General features: G+C 36.7%; 2 protein-coding genes across 3 annotated transcripts; both read left to right on the top strand.

The window, feature by feature from the left end:
* The first annotated feature begins 552 nt into the window (after positions 1 to 552).
* LOC107763322 (DEAD-box ATP-dependent RNA helicase 18-like) lies at positions 553 to 6,630 on the top strand. The gene is made up of 11 exons (XM_016581801.2): positions 553 to 877; positions 2,032 to 2,268; positions 2,966 to 3,226; positions 3,326 to 3,405; positions 3,518 to 3,623; positions 3,715 to 3,828; positions 4,513 to 4,611; positions 4,729 to 4,818; positions 5,448 to 5,554; positions 5,629 to 5,772; positions 5,964 to 6,630. The coding sequence occupies exons 1-11, from the start codon at positions 617 to 619 to the stop codon at positions 6,247 to 6,249; spliced, it is 1,785 nt and encodes a 594-aa protein (XP_016437287.1). The 5' UTR covers positions 553 to 616; the 3' UTR covers positions 6,250 to 6,630.
* Positions 6,631 to 9,402: 2,772 nt separating this feature from the next.
* On the top strand, positions 9,403 to 18,836 carry LOC107763323 (cytosolic endo-beta-N-acetylglucosaminidase 1-like). Of its 2 annotated transcripts, none has more exons than XM_016581802.2 (11): positions 9,403 to 10,016; positions 10,267 to 10,404; positions 10,827 to 10,936; positions 11,098 to 11,209; positions 11,287 to 11,394; positions 12,518 to 12,630; positions 13,426 to 13,507; positions 14,267 to 14,347; positions 15,381 to 15,436; positions 17,279 to 17,414; positions 17,909 to 18,836. In XM_016581802.2, exons 1-11 carry the CDS (start codon positions 9,516 to 9,518, stop codon positions 18,647 to 18,649), a joined length of 2,178 nt encoding a protein of 725 aa, XP_016437288.2. In that variant the 5' UTR covers positions 9,403 to 9,515; the 3' UTR covers positions 18,650 to 18,836. The 2 variants fall into 2 exon arrangements, with proteins under 2 accessions (XP_016437288.2, XP_016437289.2); XM_016581803.2 differs by having other exon boundaries at positions 9,451 to 10,016; positions 10,218 to 10,404.
* The last annotated feature ends 1,260 nt before the right edge of the window (positions 18,837 to 20,096 follow it).

The raw sequence follows: 20,096 nt of genomic DNA, 5'->3' as shown, positions 1-20,096 counted from the left end.
CATAATCCAAAAACCCAACATGTTTATAGCCTGTTTGGCCAAACTTATTTTTGGTCAAAAGTGGCCAAAAGCACTTTTGGCCAAAAATTAAGGTGCTTGGCCAAGTTTCTGGAAGGAAAAAAGTTGTTTTTGAGGAGAAGCAGAAACAATTTTGGAGAAGCAGAAAAAAATAGCTTCTCTCCAAAAGTACTTTTTTGAGAAGTACTTTTGAGAAAAATACAGTTAGAAGTAGTTTTTTAAAGCTTGACCAAACACTAATTGCTGCTCAGAAGTGCTTTTCAAACTAATTAGCCAAATACAAACTGCTTTTCACCAAAAGTATTTTTGAGAAAAGCACTTCTCAAAATAAGCTGATTTTTGCAGCTTGACCAAACGGGCTATTAATCTAAGAGAAGTAGAAAAATTCCCGAAACAGTTAATTGGCCACGAATGCAAAATTTCAAAAAAGTGACTACATCTTAAATGGCGCTGTGCTATAAGCTGCCCAACAAAAATTCTACCAAAAAAGTGGCTATTTGTTAAAACCATCGCGTAAAATTAGCGTCCCTGCCAGCATAGTACAACTCTTTCATTAGACTGAAGAAAAGCACGTTGCTCTAACTACGGCTGCGGCGGCATGGCGTCGAATCCGAACAAAGCCTTAACGAATACGCGTTTCTCCGACCTCGAACCACCGCTCTCCGAGCCAGTTTTGGAAGCCTTAACCAATTCCGGCTTCGAGTTCTGTACTCCTGTTCAGGCTGCCACCATACCCTTACTCTGCAACTACAAGGATGTCACCGTCGACGCCGCCACTGGCTCTGGTAAAACCCTAGCCTTCGTCGTTCCTCTCGTTGAGATCCTCCGTCGCTCCTCCTCTAATCCCAAACCTCACCAGGTAAGTTTCCTTCAAGTTGTTTTTTTTGGCTTATTTTTTCCTGTTTGGTTTTACGCTCTTTTCGAGATATTTAGCTTTTTTGTTCAAAGTATACAAGCATTAGTGCTGGTACTAGAGTTTTGATTTGTTCAGTGGGAAAATTTCGGGTTCTAAAAGATGCATGCTAACTGAATTGGTTCATAAAGAACAATGGAATTTAGTGTTCCCAATTAGATGCATGCTAGCTGATTATAATCAACATGTTTGAGAAGTAGAATGCTAAATATTAACCTGTCATGAAGATATATGCTATGCTGACTGATATAAGCTGGAAGCAGATGCAGTTGTGCTCATTTGTACCACATCAAGTTTCATATTAGTTCAACATGACATTCGAATTTGACTACCGAATGAGTTACTTATATAAATACATATTCTTGTGGGAGTGAAAAGCTGCACGACAATTGCGCTGCTATCCACTTTACATGTTTGGAGAAGTGGAATCTGTGGTGAAATATGAGTCACTTAGTCATTGCTGTTTTAAAAGACATCCATCTTTCCTGGTTAACACCAACAAATTGGATCATTTAGGGTGTTTGTCTAAGGAATATTTCCAACTTAAGGGGATCTTCAATAGACCAGCTTGAACTTGATTCAGTAGTGGTTTCCAGTTGGGTGGTGCTATTAGAGTAGTGTAATAGGAGGTTGCTCTCTGATATTTTTATCATTGTCTGGTTATTTGACTGTATCTTGCTTCAACTATAGAAAGACAGTACTTACCACGGTTCTCAATTCCGTTTTTTAAAAAATAAAACGATGTAACCTAATGAGAAACGGTATACAGGGAAGGCTAGTCGCCTTCATCCCTAGAAATAGTTACTACAACAAATAAATAAAGCCCTCCAATCTTGTTGAAGTCGGATAAGTTGACCTCACGGGAAAGCCTTACGTTACAAAGAAAGGGACAGACTAATCTGTGCCGCACAAGTTGTAGTATACTTTATATAAAAGAATCTTCCATGCTTATGGAATATGTTCTATTGTTCTATCAAAATAGGCTCATTTAACAGCCAATGTTGCTCGTTGTTATATGCTTTTGTTATCCTTTCTGCTTCCCTCCTTTAAATATATTGTTCTTCATCTTGTATGTAGCTGACTCTTTGGAGCCCTTGTAGGTAATGGGTATAATTATATCACCTGCCAGGGAGTTGTCGTCACAAATATTTCACGTTGCTCAACCGTTCATTTCCACATTAGCAAACGTTAGGCCTATGCTTCTCGTTGGGGGACAAGGCGTAAAGGCAGATGTCAGAAAGATAGAGGAGGAAGGAGCAAATTTGTTGATCGGGACACCTGGGAGGCTATATGACATTATGGAGCGCATGGATATACTGGATTTTCGGGATTTTGAGGTTACTTTCATGCCTCTTTCAGTGGAAAACAAAAAGCTTTATGCTCGAGTGCTATAGTGATTTTTTTAGCTGCTAACTATTTGTTTGCTTTTAAAAAAAAGTTTGCTTGGGAATTTTGGAGTATTAATTCTTTTCTCGAGTGCTGCAGTATCTTTTTAGCTGTTAACCATTTGTTTACTTTTAAAGATAAAGTTTGCTCGGAATTTAGAAGTGTCAAATCTTTTACTTGAAAGACGATAATTTATGTTTTTCTTATGATTCTTTAATAAAGAAAATAAAGTGTAGTACGTCCTGCGTTAAAACAATTTAGCCTCATATTTTTGTGCTAAATTCATGTTAAGCTTTTCACTTGTGCACTCCCGTAGTGCTAAGTTCAGTGTTACCAAAAGGAGTTAACTTCTATCTCCATTGTAGATCATAAGTTCGTACTCAAGGCTGGCCTACATGATTGCCTATAATTACATTCTGACCTAAGTGGTCTCTGATTTCCTAGATTATTTTTTGAATTTTCTTAGTCTCTGATTTCCTACATGTTCTTACAAGCAGTCTATTAGCTGTCAGTAAATAGAAGACTGGGCATTGCGTCCTCCCCCTTCCCTTAACCTTTATTTTCTTCAAGGTGTTCGTGATTTGGTAGTGATATATGACATGCTACATCTTAATTAACCACTCAGTGACAACAATTTCATTGATACAGATTCTGATATTAGATGAGGCTGATAGGCTATTAGAGATGGGATTTGAAAAGCAGATAAATTCAATTATTTCTCGTTTACCTAAGCTTCGACGAACGGGTCTCTTCTCTGCTACGCAAACTGAGGCAGTTGAAGAACTATCAAAGGCAGGATTAAGAAATCCTGTCAGGGTTGAAGTTCGGGCAGAAGCAAAACAGTTGAATGGTTCTGCATCGTCTGGGAATTCGGCCTCATCAAAAACACCTTCCGGCCTTCATATTGAGGTACACTTCCAGTGTTTCAGAGAGTTCGTTTGTTTCAAACTAAGATTTTTTATGTCAAGGTGCATATTACCATATTCTAGTATCTCTTCAATTTTGCAGTATCTTGAATGCGAAGCGGACAAGAAATCTTCGCAGCTTGTACACCTCCTGACGAAGAACAGGTCAAAAAAAATTATGATGTGAGCCAACTTTCCTGGAATCCTGATTGTACATATAGATATTTTTTCTATACCTGCATAGCTGGTAGGAGAGTACTTTGGTGTTCGGTATTTGATTTTTTTACTTTTGCAGCTATTTCATGACTTGTGCTTGTGTTGATTACTGGGGAACTGTTTTTCCGCGTCTCTCTTGTCTGAAAAGTTTTTCGTTAATCTCTCTTCATGGAAAGATGAAGCAGGTACATTTGTTGACATTATAATAAGAAAGGTCTATTATTTTATGAAGGTGCTCTAGTAGCTGAATATATTTACTGTTTCAAACTTTTGTAGAGTGCAAGGGAGAAAGCAATAGCATCATTTACATCTCTTTCCAGTGGCATTCTTTTATGCACAGATGTAGCAGCACGTGGACTTGATATTCCAGGTGTTGATTATATAATACAGGTACTTTCCTAATGGGCATATTAGTTATGGCTAACGAACAAATTACCTTCTTTTTTTGTTTTTTTTTTGGGGTGGGGTGGGGGGTGGGGGGTGGGTGGGTAATTGCTCTGTTACAATAGTATGTTCACTTCTGTACATCACTCCTTCACCACCTGAACTTAGAGAACTGAGAACTTGTCCAGCAGAACTAACAGTGCCCAACTCCCATAGCATTGAAGTTAGTATTACACATTGTTGACTGTTGCTTTCCCCTATCCAATGGCAAGATATCATTATTTTGATGGCAAGATATCATTATAAGAAAACGTTACCTGGTTTATGTATGTGTTACAGTATAGCATTTGTAGAATATGTTCATATGAAGAGCATTGTATGGGAATGATCTAGTTGGCATTTGGTCTCAAAAATGTTGAAAAATCATTTCGAGAAACTTCTTAATGTTCTGAAAATTTTAATGCCATCCTAAAATGCTTAGGCCTTTTGTACAGGCCCAGCTAGTCACACCAAAGGCACTAAATTCCTTATGAACAGGTATACAGATGGACATTTGTGGTAGAACTATGAACCACCATTCTCCCAATAAAAAATAGTTCTTTAGTCAGTCGTGCATGCAATTATGAGCATGATAATAAGCAGCTGGAACTTACATGGAGGTATTATTCTTTTATTTTGTTTCTTGTGCAGTACGACCCTCCTCAGGATCATAAAATGTTTATACATAGAGTAGGCCGAACAGCTAGGCTGGGCCGACAAGGAAGTGCTGTTGTTTTTCTATTACCAAAGGTCAGGTTCTTGCACCTCAATAGTGTATCAAACTTTTGGGAAGCTGTTTGGATATATTGTCTACCAAGCGTTACTCCCTACCTACTTATTAACTATGATCAGTCTTGGCATTTTTAGGAGGAAGCATATGTGGAATTCTTGTGTATACAAGGCGTTTTCTTAGAAGAGGGGGAATGTGCCTCTGAGGCTCCCGATATTATCGATGAAGTAAGAATTATACTATGCCATTGTGCCATATTTCTCTTCCCCCCTTGCTTCGTAGTGGAAATGCTTTCTTTCCCTAGTTTTTTTAGTTGCTTGTTTTAGGTCATTTGCCATTCAGTTGTTAATGGAATCGGGGTTTTTGCTGGTGAAAGTGTGGGACCACTGGTAATTTCTGACAACATGTCTGTTAGATTGTACAAGATGAAGATGAATCTAAGATATTAAAGATTCCTTTTACTCTAAACAGAATCTGCTTCTTTCCAATCATGTCTCTTCTACCTTAAGCAGGATCTGCATGAGCAGACTGGAAACACATATTTGCATGTAGTGTTGAGTTTAACAATAATGTTAAAAGGATATTTGATGCCATTGCTTACACATAGACCAGTATACTTGTAAGTTCTGTTGGATCAGAGCTAACTACATTTAGAAAATATATGTTTGTGATATTTGGCAAGTCTGCATTCTGCCAGCAGCCTGTATGATTTATGTTGTGTGCATATTACTCTATTCTGTTCTTGCTTAAAGTCCTAGCATTATTTCATGCAATCTCAAGGTTTTTCAAATTGAGTTTTCTCTAATTAGATGCTTAGTACCAGTACAATTTTGGTACTGATGTTTCTTTCTTCTAGATACGGTCAGCAGCAAAGAAAGATCGTGATGTAATGGAGAAAGGACTTAGGGCGTTTGTTTCATACATCCGTGCATATAAAGAGCATCACTGCTCTTACATTTTGAGGTAAGTTCAGGCCATGATGTAGCATGAAGATTATAATTATATTCCATGTCTTCAGCTTAGTCCTCTATTTACAGGTGGAAGGAGCTTGAGATTGGGAAGTTGGGCACAGGATATGGTCTTTTGCAGCTTCCTTCTGTGCCTGAAGTGAAGCATCATTCTCTTTCTACGAAGGGATTTACGGCAGTTGAAGATATCAACCTGGAGGAGATCAAGTTTAAGTAAGTTTATTCATTATTCAGCCTGCAAACAATCTAGTTGGAATCATACAGATTAGGCAGTTCAATGCGTATTGTCATTATTATTATAATTTTTCAAAGCAGTTTCAATGTGTGATACAAGTGCTGGTCGCCAAATGTTTCTATTTTAGAGTCTTGGCCTTTGATATTTAGCTGTTACATTTTCCACTCAGGGACAAGTCAAGGGAGAAGCAAAGAAAGAAAAATTTGCAAGTGAGAAAAGCTGCAAGGGCACAACAAGAAGAACAGAAGATACAGAGACTTGAAAAGGAGGCAAATTCTACAGCAACTGCCATGAGAAAGAAAACTGCCAAACAGAGACGTGCTACGCAGTTAGTTGAAGATGAAGATGAGATTACAAGGGAGTACCGCTTATTGAAAAAGCTAAAAAAGGGAGCGATCGATGAGAATGAGTTTGCAAAATTGACTGGGACTGAGGACTTACTTTCTGACATATGATTACATGGAGGCACGAATTCTGTCGGTGAAATTCATTCATATGTGGTGGTTGCAGATATTATACCAGTTACCTAGCAAAGGAAGATAAGTATGTCTTGATCGCCCAGAAACTGAAGTCGATCAAACAATAAATTTGGATAACAAGCGCAATTATCCTGAGTTGCCTACGACACATTGGACTGCAGATCCATGGATGAGCAACCAAATTTTGTTGCTATCTGACCGACCTTTTCTTTTGATTTTATTAATCTTTTTTACCACCTCTTTTTATGATTCTAACTATTAGTAGTGGGGTGTCTTTTTCTGATGTGTAATTCATGTATCATGATACACTTAGTTTTATCAACGACTTAGCTGGAGATGATATCCGGTTTTTATCTATTGTTGGTGTAATATAATTTTGTGCTAATGTTGCTTTTTGCAAAACTGTGGTAATGTTACTGCACTATCTCCTCTTGTTCCCTCGTCTAAGGTGAAAAACTTATCTCCATTGGCTCAGAGTAGCAGTAACTAAAATGAAGACAATTTGCTTGCATGTTAGTTCAAGATAATTTGTCGGATTAGGGAGGATGATCACTTTCAGCTATTCTAATTATCTGGAGTCTTTTTTTACAGTTGATTGGAAGTGATCGGAACGTAATAACTCCATAAATGCAGAATCGCTTTGCCCATCCAAGCAAAAACGCAGTACAAATCCCAAACGAGTTTCCAAATGCAATTCACTCCAATGGGCAAATTATATAACAACTTAAGAAATATTGAGCTCCAAGTGAAAGAGGATCACAATTCGTTCTTCGACCGGAAAGGACGCCAATCAGCTTTCTGAGGGTTTAGCGGTTTAGTTCAAGAATGGCGTACAAAATTCAGCTGCTTCATTTTGCTTTTAAGAGTCGGAGGCAATTATCTTTTACCATATACGTCCATAGTCTGAAAGTTACATCTCTCTAGGTGTTCCTTTTCTTTTTTTCTAAATGTATTGTAGTTCTTTCACATGAAAAATGTAACAATTTGATGATATATTTTCTCGAAACAGATTGATTGGTCATAATCTTGAGATAAAGAAGCAAATTTATGTCTAGTAGCCCATTACCTCTATTAAATATTTATGTCACCAATTGAATGTCTTATTATGTTTATATAAACTAATTCGACCATTTTTTTCAGAATGGAATACGCATTTGAATTCGAGTTGTTTGAGTGGAGAGTAAATGAAATTAATGTCCGTGGTGATTGTGTTTGTTAGATTCGCTAAGTTATTTTATTCAATTCTTACCGAATCCAATATGATCTTTTATTGAACAAGGAGTCGTTTTAAATTGTTTTGTTTATGGTCAGGGTCAATTTAGTTCAAGCAATGGAGTCAAAACTAAGTTTAACTCTTATTAGTACGAAACATACATTAATTAATTCTTATAAATACGGAACATACACTTAATTTAAGACGAAAAGTCACAATGCTTGGCAACTAATCCAAGGTAGGCAATGAATTCCTTACTTTGCTCGACATAAGGAAGAGAGGAAAGATGGGAGACAGAATTTAATATTAAGTTTACCAATTTTTCCCTGTTTTCCTGTCCTATGTTTTCCTTTACGTTGGACAGTTGCCGAGCACAGCGGGAAAGTTCGTACGAGAATATTGATCATTTCCTAAGATAAGTGTACGTTAATTGAAGTTTCATCGAATAAACTTTGCCTTAACTTTTTGTTGGAAAGACATGCCCCGTGACCCCACAACTTTTTAGACTCAATCATACATAAAAATTGCGCGGGGCGTCCTAACATATGCCAATTTTTTTAAATTTTTTTAACTTGTACCCACTTTTTAAATAACTTCAGTCCCCTTTCTCCTCCTCCTCCTCCTCCTCCTCCTTCGTTTTCTTCTTCAAGTTACAAAACAAACTGGTATTTATCTCCAGAAGCAACATTGCTTTAGTTATAAGGTCAATTTTTTTTAATTGAACAGTTCGGCAGTTGTACTTCTGCTCCAAATTTACAGCAAATTAGTCTTAGGAAAAAGTTTAAGTTACCAGTAGGATGAGCTGTAAAATTTTAGAGTTTTTGTATGTTTATTCGTGTTTGAGCTAAGAAGATGTACACTATTTTTCTTAAAAAATCACTCCTAATTGTGGTGCTTCAGCTCTAGAGCTGAAGTTCGCCAGTTACAAACAAAAACTTCGCCAGTTACAAAAACAAAAACTTCGCTAGTTAAAAAACAAAAACTTCAGCTCTAGAACTGAACTTCAGGCCCGGCTATTAGAATGCTGAAGTTTTGCTGTCTTTGCTACTTCAGCCCCGTATGCTGAAGTTATGCGAAAAAGCGAGTACGCTTGCAATTTTTTTTGCAAAGCGGGCACAAGTTAAAACGTGACACAAAAAGCGGGTATAGATGCAAATGCTCCAATCACACGGTATGTCCACAATCATTTTCTTAATATTTCAATATTTGCATCATTACTTGAAATTCACATCAGATACATTCACAAAAAGACTAAATAATTATCATTAAAAAGTTCTTCATTCTTCTGGTTTTGAATTCACGCTAGATAAGTCTACTAAAAAAACCCTTCACCATAAAAAAGTTCTCATTCTCCTGATTTGAACCTTAGATTTATGTTCGAGGCAGAGTTGTTTCAATAATCCCACTATATCATTGAAATAAAACTGTACCTACGTTACGTGTTTGAACAATACCATTTCAATACTAAATAATTTAATGAAGTAAAATATATATTAATTAATTATGATTAAGTAAGAGAGATTTATGTGCAAATAAATGAACAAAATTAACAAATAATCACTTTTCTGTTCCTGTAACAGAAAATAGCCACCGTCATGAAGCTTCAAATTCATTCTACAAGTAAAACTCCAATATAGTGGCTATTTCCCAAAAACAATATTGAAAAGCGGTCAAATGATGTTATTTCTACACAAACTTAGCGGATAAGTTTTTAACCGGTCAAAGTCGATGTTCATTTTCTGGTCTATATACATAAATTATATACAATTACATATAATTATATATAAATAAAATATATATTATATATTTGCTGTCTATTTATAGGTTAAGAGAGTTATTTTTTTTTTATTTGGGTTAATTCTTCAAGTTTTTACTGCATCGTTGATGTGACAACCATACTCCATCTCTCCCCAGCCGGGTGAACTTGTATAAGTAGAGCAAGAAACATAAATTCAAATCTCCTAACGTTTACTCCCTATTGTCAACTTCTCCTTAGTCCTCTCCATCACATGGATTCTCCACTTCTCCAATGAGGTTTCCGTTTCGGTCCTACTTCAAATCCCACCATCGCCAAACCCTATCTTCTCTCAGATTTATTCTCGATTCTCTTTTCTTTTTGCTCTCAAAATTTAATCCCATGGCCGGCAATCAGCACGCGACACCTCACTCCGATGATCCTCCGCCGTTTGATCCATCGGAACCGTCGATTCCGATATCTTACCCGCTTAAGACGCTAGAAGAGCTCGAGTCGAGGTCTTATTTCGACTCTTTTCATTTCCCGTTCACTAAGGCTTCCGTGAAGTTGCCGCCTTACGCCGCCAATGAATTGCCGAAACGACCTAGGCTTTTGGTATGCCACGATATGGCTGGAGGATACCTTGACGATAAGTGGATACAAGGCGGAAATAATCCAGATGCTTATGCTATATGGCATTGGTATTTGATTGATGTGTTCGTGTATTTCTCGCATTCTTTGGTTACTCTGCCGCCTCCCTGTTGGACTAACACTGCCCACAAGCATGGAGTTAAGGTATCAGATATGACGCCGTGCTCTTTTTGTTCTTTCTCGTGTTATATATAATTTGAATGAACCTGAATAGAGAGAAACAGAGATAAATGATTCATAGACGACCTCAACTGCTTTGTGGTTAAGTTGTAGTTGATTGATTGACTAATTTCTCCATGTTGAGTTGTTTTCTACTCTTCCAACACCTAAGGTTCTGCATGGCAGGCTGGTCACTTCCTCCTTTTCCATTGAGCTATATTTCATTTATTATAAGGTACTGGGAACATTTATCATGGAGTGGGATGAAGGCAAATTTCTTGCCAACAAATTACTGTCATCAAAGGACTCAGCTAAGATGTATGCAGAGCGGTTAAGTGAGCTTGCTGCTGCTTTAGGCTTTGATGGATGGTTGGTAAGCGATTGATTCTGAAGTCTGATCTCTTTCATTTCCTAATCACAGAGCTTGATGCCAAATATTTACATTCATTTCCTGATTGCTTGATTTTATATATGCCTGTTAGACTTGAAAAGTGGTGGGGGGGGGGGGGGCCTTCCTTTTTAATATATATAGACCTCCTTTATTTCTGGAACGGTAGTCTGAGTGAAACTTTCCTGATGGAAATTGAAGAATGAGACATACGTCTAGTCTTTTGACAATGTCTAGAAAGTAAAAATCCTTAGAGCATTGTTATGTGAAACAAGGTAAGCATAGTCATACAATCCTAACTGCTTTTGGTAAATTTCATCAAGGTATGAGTTTATTATGTCCAGTCTTTTGCATAACTATGTCTTATACCAGGATCGCCTTTTCTTTTTCAAACATCTTGCTGCCAGGTCAATATGGAAGTTTCAGTGGATGTTGGGCAAATTCCTAACCTGGAAGAATTTGTCAGCCACTTAACTCAGTCCATGCATTCCCTTGTCCCTGAATCTTTGGTCATATGGTAATATCATGAAACAAAAGCTTTGTTTAAAATTAAAAGCAGCTGAGTTGTTCTTTCTTTCTTGTTCCTGGATCTTTGGTCCTATGATAATGTAATGAAACAAACTATTTCTTCAAAGTAAAAGAGCAGCATAATTGTTCTGTCTTATCGTGATGCTACAGGTATGATAGCGTCACTGTTGATGGGAAGCTTAACTGGCAAGATCAACTAAATGAAAAAAATAAGCCTTTTTTCGATATATCTGATGGTATATTTGTGAACTACACCTGGCAGGTATTTCATCCTAATCTTTAATTATGTTTTTTCAGGTTAACAATAATTGCTAAAGCCTGTTTCTTCTATACTTATAGGAGAATTATCCTAAGCAATCAGCTGAGGTTGCCGGTTACAGAAAGTTCGATGTCTATATGGGAATTGATGTCTTTGGAAGAAACACTTATGGTGGTGGACAATGGACGGTGGGTTTGTATACCACGTAGGGAAATCAAAATTTCCATACCTTATCGGCTCATCCTCTATGCTTGTTTAGTAGTGCTAAATACATAACCCATAGTGTTGTTCTGAACATTTAACTTGTAAGTTAATGTTTTATACTGTTTGATATTGACAGAAATATTATAAGATTGATGATGTTAAATGGTTTGAGATCTTTATTAGTGAAAAGTCCTTCCTCCTTGTTTGTCTCTTTGATTATTCAAAGAGAGAGGGATTAGGGCCTACTATTGTTTCTGTTAAAAGATTAAAGGATTATCTTATGTTTGACCTGAAAATGTCTTTCAACCAGGATTCTATCTTTACTATGAGAGTAACAGTTATGCTTTTTTTTCTTCTTTTGGCTAGGTTCTTTCTATGGACTATATCTGACCAGATGTAACTTTGCTGTGAGATAGGCAATTAAGAGCTGTTGAACCTCATAAATAATCATCAACCTTCTATATTACAGCATAAGTCAAAATTGACTAAATCAACCTTGCTCATCATCTAACACGAGTAGTGAACTCCTCAAATTTTACGATTTTAATGAACTTTCAAAAAATTACCTGATAGAAGTGTCTATCATGTAAGTTTTCTTGAAAGATTCTTGTTACACTTTCATCTATCTCAAAGCATCTTTCAATCCCTACCTAAAGTTGGGAGACATTTCCTTCATGGTTTCTTTTTTCTCGTCCATTATATCTTCTCTAAACTTTCATACTTTTCACAGAAAAGTGGATCCTATACACACACATTGCTATTTATATGCGAATTCCAATTTTTCCCAGTTCAGTGACTTAAACAATATGCGTCACTTTCAAGCTTGTTAGAAAATACTTGCACTGTCTGATTGTTGAAAACTTCTTTTAGCCATTTAGGAATCTTATGTAATAGTACTTCCAGAAAGGAGGAATCAAATTCACGAAAGTAACCAGCTAATAAGGTTTTAGTTTCACTGTCTCTGTTAATAAGTGGTTTGTTTGAGCTGTTGGCAGTAAAACGCATTTACAGGATTACTCCAGACCACTCGTTTAACCTTTTTCTAGGCTGTCTAGCCACTTCGGTTTACCCAATGAAAAAATAATCTGATTCTGCCTTTTTATGCAGACAAATTTGGCACTTGATGTGATTAAGAGGGATAATGTGTCAGCTGCCATATTTGCTCCTGGATGGGTGTACGAGACAAAACAGTTACCTGACTTTCAGACTGCGCAGAATCGGTCCTGCACTGTCTGCCATGATATCTCTTAAAAGCTTCTTTGTAAAGAATAAGAATACTGCTTTCCGATAAAGATTACTCAGATTATTTTAAAGATTCACATAATTTCTATATCCTGATTTCCTTCAATTTCTTTTCGTGTAACCACCGCCTCCCACATAAAGGTCTTTCTCATGGTTTATATTATAATTTTTTAAAAAACATCAGATATCCTTTTCTTCATCTGGTCTTTCCTTGGCAAATGATAGCCACACTGCCAGCAATATGGAAGATGAGATCCAATAGATAACTTAAGTTGCCAAGTCAAAAAGGAAAGTATCTCCTTTTCTACATATGTTTAAGTAACCAAGCCAAAAATGAAGTCTCTTCATTTCAATCTATATGACATTTTATTTTAAAACGCCTCGGAAAATTTTATGCACTTCTACAATTAAGTACTATATAAAAGTTACATTCAAGACATTTAGAGTTTATTACCACGAGTTTCCCTGCTAAACAAAATTTTCAACTGATACCTTTAACTTTCTCTTCTGTTACTACTGCTGTCATATGCAATTTAAAATGATTTCTTAATCTTTGTTTCCAGTCAACTTGTGTCACATAAAATGGGACACTCTGAGTGGATTTTATGATACTTCTTGAATGTATGTATAAAAACTGTGTTGAATGTCTTCGCAGATTTTGTATATACTGCAGCATTAGCATATATACAGTTGAACTACACTGTCCATTTTGGTAATTGAAAAGTATATGCTTTATGTTCACCATATCTTAATGAAAATGCTTTAACATGCAGTTGGTGGGGGCTTGTAGAAAGATCATGGGATATTTCACAAAATTATCCCCTAACTCTTCCATTCTACTCAAATTTCGATCAGGTATGCCCTAAGCTTGATTGTTTTCAAAAATCTTGTTTTGTGTTTCCTTTGTTCTTTTACAGAATACAACAACAACATATCCAGTATTATCCCACACCGTTTGTTCTTTTACAGAATAAATTGCAGATTTATTGCTTGTAATTTTTTCCTATCAATACCAAGGTGGAGTGACTCCATTAGATCCTTGTGTGAAGGACCAGTTATGTTTGAACTCCTTGTAGAGTAGTTCACTAGAGCAGTTCAACCAGTATGCTTAGCAACTTTTGGTACTTTTATTAGAAACATGTTTACACTTGTTTACGGTGAATTTGAAGAAGCAAATATGATGGTTCCAGAGTGAAAGAAGCAAGTATGAACCATTGCTGGTGGTTCCTGCTGGGTGGAGATGGGAGGAATTGAGTATTGTCATAGTATTTTAATTAACTTGATTAACAACACATATATAAGCTGGTTCAAACGGTCCAGTGTTTAGAGGAACCGATCCAGAAACTTCAGACTGAAGGCGCCACAAAATGCATAAGCAGAAAGGTGAAACTTAGTTACATGGGGCATCTGATAAAATTGTCAAGTACTGAATGTTAAAGGAAAATACAAGCTATTTGCAAATCTTAAAAGGGTCCATATCTTGGTCCAAAGGTGGCTTCTTCTATGACTGTTTATGAATAGCGGGGGAAAGGCTAAGACAATCGAAATGTTTTCTAATTCCAAAAGTCTATGAGGTGGCAATGCCCACTAACATCCTTGTTATCATAATCTCAGGGTCATGGTTACCATATTTCTGTTGATGGAAAGCAAATATCACAGACTCCTTGGAATAACATTTCTTCGCAAAGCTTTCAGGTGTCTTCTGGTATCTGTATGTTTTTTCTTGGTTTTCAGTTGTTATTAAATGCAGTAATTTCTGTAGTTTAAATATAGCATTTATCAGAAGTTCCAATTTTCAAAAAATTCTCTGTTTTATTTTTTGTCCTCTGAGATCTAGAAAGAGCATTGAACTCTAATATTTAAATGTTACAATCATTATAGACAATTCCATTAATTAGTTTGGTGTGTGGCTCCTCCAGCTAATATGTATGTCCATATCTTCTCATTTACTTTCTAGTTTTGCATTATGTCATAGTTATCATCAGAAGACGTTTCTGTAACCTTGTTTCTGCTTCTTTGGACATAAATTCCCATAGTAAATTGCGTCGCTGAGATGCTCACTTGGAATCCTTCTGCAAGACTAGAAAGCATCCATGCAATTAGGCACAACCCATGTTGCCTAGAGTGGAGATCTATGTTGCTCGGACTCTTCGAAAATGTGGCAGGATACGTGTCGGATCCTCCAATAGTAGTGCATTTTTGAAGGATCCGACACGGGTGCGGCTACATTTTGGAGAGTCCGCGCAACATAGGTGGAGATACAGACTGTGTCCTTTTTTTATTCATCCATTTCTTAAATCCTTTGTACAGTGTCTTCCACATGTCATTAGTGTCAGCAAAATTCAGTTTCACAGGGATGTCTTGAATTATGACTCGCTCTTCAGATGCATTTTTTGAAAAGAATATAAGTTTGACTCGAGTGTAAGTGACTAGAACTTTCAACACATCTGGCGTTTCCTTCTTGTTATTCCCTGCTTGAATTTGCCTTCAACTTGTGAAGTATCATCCTTGCATTTTGTTTGTGAAAATTAACCACAACGCAAAGTAAAAAGTTTAAATGTTGATAAGGGTTGTCACTTGTGCAATCAGCCTAACTCTTCATATGTTTATGAGTGTACTGATGTTACTTTAGCTCTTAGATTCTAATCTACTATACCATGTCATCACTAAGATTATCCATTTCCCCTTTCTAAATTCCTCACCCTTGCTAATTACACATTCGTCTCAGCCTCTCCTGGAGTTTTTTGGAGAATCTACTGCAGGGAATCTAGAAGTTGTTGTTGAGTAAGTTTCTTGGCTTGTTATGTATTTAGTTTTTGATCGTCCTGACTTTAACAGTTTTCTGTCAGTGATAGTCTCTTGTTTCAGTCTGATGATCTATAACCTATAAATTCATTTGAAGCATCTGGCACTTGAATTCTGGAGAAAATTGTTCTCTGTGTAAATCTTCTTGCATAAGTTAGACGCTATCGCATGTAAATTGTAGAGTCTCTTTGTCTTCCTCTATGCAATGCTGTTCTAGATTAGAAAATTGTGAGCCATTGGTGCACCAAAATTGTCTCTCTCTGAGACCTAATACATGTTGTGACACCATTTGAGCAGCTTCGTAATTTTGAGATAACAAAACATGTCCTTTGTTTCGAGAGATTCAAAATGCATAGCAATTGGGTATCACAAGTCCACCAGTTCAGCAACACAGAGCATTAGAGCATCTGACCAGCAAGTCAGATGAAAGCTGTCTGGTTTTGCTATTGTACTACATAATTTAGTTGGACAATCTACCAACTTTTAGTTCCCCAAATGTCCCCATATTCTAGTTAATAGTAGGGCACTGTCTTTCAACAAAAACATTTCCCCAATCTCCAGCCATCTTCGCTGCTTCCAATGACCTTCTGTTGGAACTTGGGATATCATATTCTTAGCAAACCCAGAAAAATCATTTTTTTCTCCATAGTGTTTAATCCCTGCAATCCTCCAATCTCCTTTTAGCAATTTCCACACTGGAAAATCTTCTATTATTTCTTTCTTCTGGGTTCATTGAAGAACATAAGCAAACAGGATTTTCACATCATCATTCAGAGGGAGTGAGTATTACTTTAATATTTGCAGGTTGAAGGATATATGAGAAGCATCTCTATCCTTTTTTCTTTTATATATAAATTTCTTTTTCTTGTCCTTCGAGGTCATCATGGGAAAGAATACCTTTAGAGTTGAATCTCCATAACAATCAAATCTAACCGCAGCACTCTGACCATCCCATAACTCTTATATTCTTCCCTTTGTTCTCTCTCTCTCTCTCTCTCTCTCTCTCTCTCTCTCTCTCTCTCTAGCATCTGCTCTGCCGTTAGCTTTCATTTTCACCTTCCTAGCTAATCACTTCTATTGATTGCTTATACTGAAGCTGCTACCAAATCCGCGCCTATGGTTGATCATCGGAAACTTGTACCAAATTTATCATGTGCTCCAGTTGTCGACCACAAACAAAATTGAAAGGGCCAAACATCATCGTAATAGCCTCCATCACTCACCAGAACTTTAATCAGCAGAATTGAATGACAAAGCCAAAACTTCCTGCAGACCAGCACCCAAATGTGCAGCACCAAAATATAAATTTGAAGCTACTCACTGACCAGCACATGTGGCTTTAATTGCCAATAAAAAACTCCAGAAATAACCAAACAACATATGAGAATTAATGTGCCGACCAGCAACACAAATTAAGACCCTGGCGAGAGACACACCAAGCCTAAGTTTTAGACAAAACAATGCAAATGGACTGAATTCTTAAAGAACAAGGACAAAATTACAGCAATGATAAAAGATATCACCCAAAATTAATGTACAAATGTTGCCTTCAAGTAATGAATTGGCAAGGGTAAATTTAGGTGTAGATAATGAAACGAAAAGTGGGTAGATTGTAAACCTAGTATATTCATGTAGTATGGTAGCAAAAATCTATCTATCTATATGTATGTGTGTGTGTGTGTGTGTATGTGTGTGTGTTGAGGTTTTATGTGCATGCTTTTGTTCATAAGATTGCTTCTAGCTTGTGCATACTTCTGCTTAATGTTTTGATTTGGGAACTGATCTTATGCATTGAACTTGACATGCGCTTGGATGGGGTAGTCTTAAGGTGCAATCTTATAATGGAGGTGGAAACCTAACATTCAATGGAACACTTGATGATGATATTCATTTCTCAGCAAGGTTGTTTGAAGGGAAGCTTCAGTTAGCAGATTCACCTGTTCACTTTACATTTTCTGTAAGCCATCTTTTTTTTTTTTCTGTATAAAGATTGTTAAAGTACTTAATTATTAACCATTTGCAAGGTTATACTGGTAACTTTCACCTAGCAGAGAAATCCTTGGAGAAGGATTTGTTACCTTTCTTGTGGATGGGGATTATACAACTGCAGCCAGTTATTTGTTGTTGACCTGATAGTTCTGCTGTGTTGTATCTCAGCGCCCTGTAATAATGTAATTCTAGGTGATAAAATTCCTTACATTACCTTGGTCTACAACATTAAATGTGCAGGCTTTTTCTAAAGAATGGGTAGTATGTTTAATTTTATTTTCTGTTTTTTAAGTCATCCTTCTATCCTACTTGGCGCATTTCCTGAGATTTATTAACCTTCCAAATAGCCCAACTTCAGAAGAAATATGAAGAGTTCATGTCATGATGAATAGTTGAATACATGTATTATGTTGTGCCGTTGTCGTTCCTTGTTCATTTATCAGCTGATACGTGTTAATGCAGGTAAAATCAAATGGAAGCTCTTTGTTGGGTTTGTCTCTTGAGTTCACTTCTGCTGTAAGGAAGCAAAAATCAGTATTACTTGCTTCCTGGGGAGATTCTTTGATGACTATGACCCGTTTTGTTAGACATTTTGACAATGTAATAATGCCTCGTCGTGTTACTAAGCTAGAGACTGAACCATCATGGGTCATACTAGAAAGTAGTATCGCAATGGAAGGATACATGTTAACAAAAATCCATGCTGTATGCTATAAGTTAAGACCTGAAGTTCACAAATCAGAACGTCAAGGTAAAACCATGGCTTTTTCTCCAACAGAATATCATGCGGTGCTTGGTCATCTTGCAATAGATAGTCGTACACAGAACTCGAACTTCCCACCATCAACTTCATGGCTTGTTGACGGTAATTACATTGAATGGTCTTCCGGTTCTCATGGCTCCAGGAAACTTAATGTCAAGCTTGTTTGGAAATTGAAAGACGGAAAAACTCACCTATTCCCTAAGTATTATATCTATGTCAAGAAACAACCCAATCTCTCAATTGCAGAACCAAATAGATCACTTCAGCTAGTCCAGGAGTACCTGGGAGTTGCGGAAGTTGAAGCATTTTATGTATCTGATCTAGTAGTTTCCTCTGGCACTTCAAGGATCAAATTCATTATTCAAGTTTGCAGCCTGGATGGAGCTTTCCAAAAGCTAGAAGAGTCTCCATCTCTTGATTTAGATGTTCAAGGTTCGTAAATGTTGTTACTTTATATTCTATAGTTAAATTATTGCATCTGTTCCAGGTTCTATAGGAGAAGACTAAAGTAATGTTGATATACTTAAACATGCCGTAGAATAATTTGGTTTATGTATACAGCTTGTTATACCTCTACAATAATGTACAACAGTGCAAGTATTTAACGTGTAAAGGTAGTATCTTGTATCTTCCTCTCTTCATAATGCTTTTAAGCAATGAGATTGCTGCATATGGTTAACAGGTATAAGCTTGACTAGAATAGGAATACTGGAGCAGCCTATATTCAATCTAGAGGACAAGTCCTTATATTTATAAGATGATTCATTCTGTTTGGATCGGAATAGTTGGGGTGTACGCAAGTTGGCTCAGATTCTATCGTCATCAGAAAAGATACTTTTCTTTTAATTTCTAAATTGTTAATTTTAACTTAAGACAAAACCAAGATGAGCATAACAGAACAAGAAAACGAAAAGCTAGAAGGGGAGCTAGAATTTGAAAAGCAATACTTGTAATAAAGGAAAAGCGTGTTCTTTTGTTTAAAGTAAATTGTTAGTGTAATAAAGACAAAACAAAGAAGAGCATAGAAAAACAAGAAAAACCAAAAGCCAAAAGGGGGAACAAAATTGAAAAGCATTACTACCACATGGAACAACCTTCATTTGGAAGCATTGGCCTCGAGCCTTAAAATAGAGGCATTTGCATCTATACCCGCTTTTTGGATTACATTTTAATTTGTGCTCGTTTTGTAAAAAAGAAATTGCAAGCGTACCCACTTTTTCGCGTAATTTCAGCATACGGGGCTGAAGTAGCAAAGGCAATCACGCAAAACTTCAGCATTCTAGTAGACGGGACTGAAGTATCAAGTGTGCTGAACCAAGTGTGTGAAGTTTTTGTTTGTAATTGTTGAATTTGTTTTTGTAACTGGCGAATTTCAGCTCTAGAGCTGAAGTTTTTGTTTTGCAACTGGCGAATTTCAACTCTAAAGTTGAAGTTTTTGTTTTTGTAACTGGCGAGTTTTTGTTTTGTAACTAGCGAATAGTTTTTGTTTTGTAACTGGCGAGTTGCAGAGACGAGGTATCCTCAGTTAGAAAAACTTGCACTTGCGTTAATCATGGCATCTAGAAAGTTAAGACCTTACTTTCAGTGTCATCCTATCGTTGTGGTAAATACCTGCCCTTTACGTAACATATTACATAAGCATGAGTTATCAGGTAGGTTAGCTAAGTGGACAATAGAGTTAAGTGAATAGTTTAGAGATGACACTAAGTGCTGTTTTGGTCCGAGAAGAGCAAGGTAAACAATCACCTATCTATTACGTAAGTACATCTTTGTTAGATGCAGAGACGAGGTATCCTCAGTTAGAAAAACTTGCACTTGCGTTAATCATGGCATCTAGAAAGTTAAGACCTTACTTTCAGTGTCATCCTATCGTTGTGGTAAATACCT

The sequence above is a fragment of the Nicotiana tabacum genome, chromosome 6 (assembly GCF_000715075.1).
Source record: "Nicotiana tabacum cultivar K326 chromosome 6, ASM71507v2, whole genome shotgun sequence".
NCBI classification, from domain to species: Eukaryota; Viridiplantae; Streptophyta; class Magnoliopsida; order Solanales; family Solanaceae; genus Nicotiana; species Nicotiana tabacum.
Note: the sequence above shows the minus strand (reverse complement) of the source record. Positions and strands in the feature narration are given on the sequence as shown.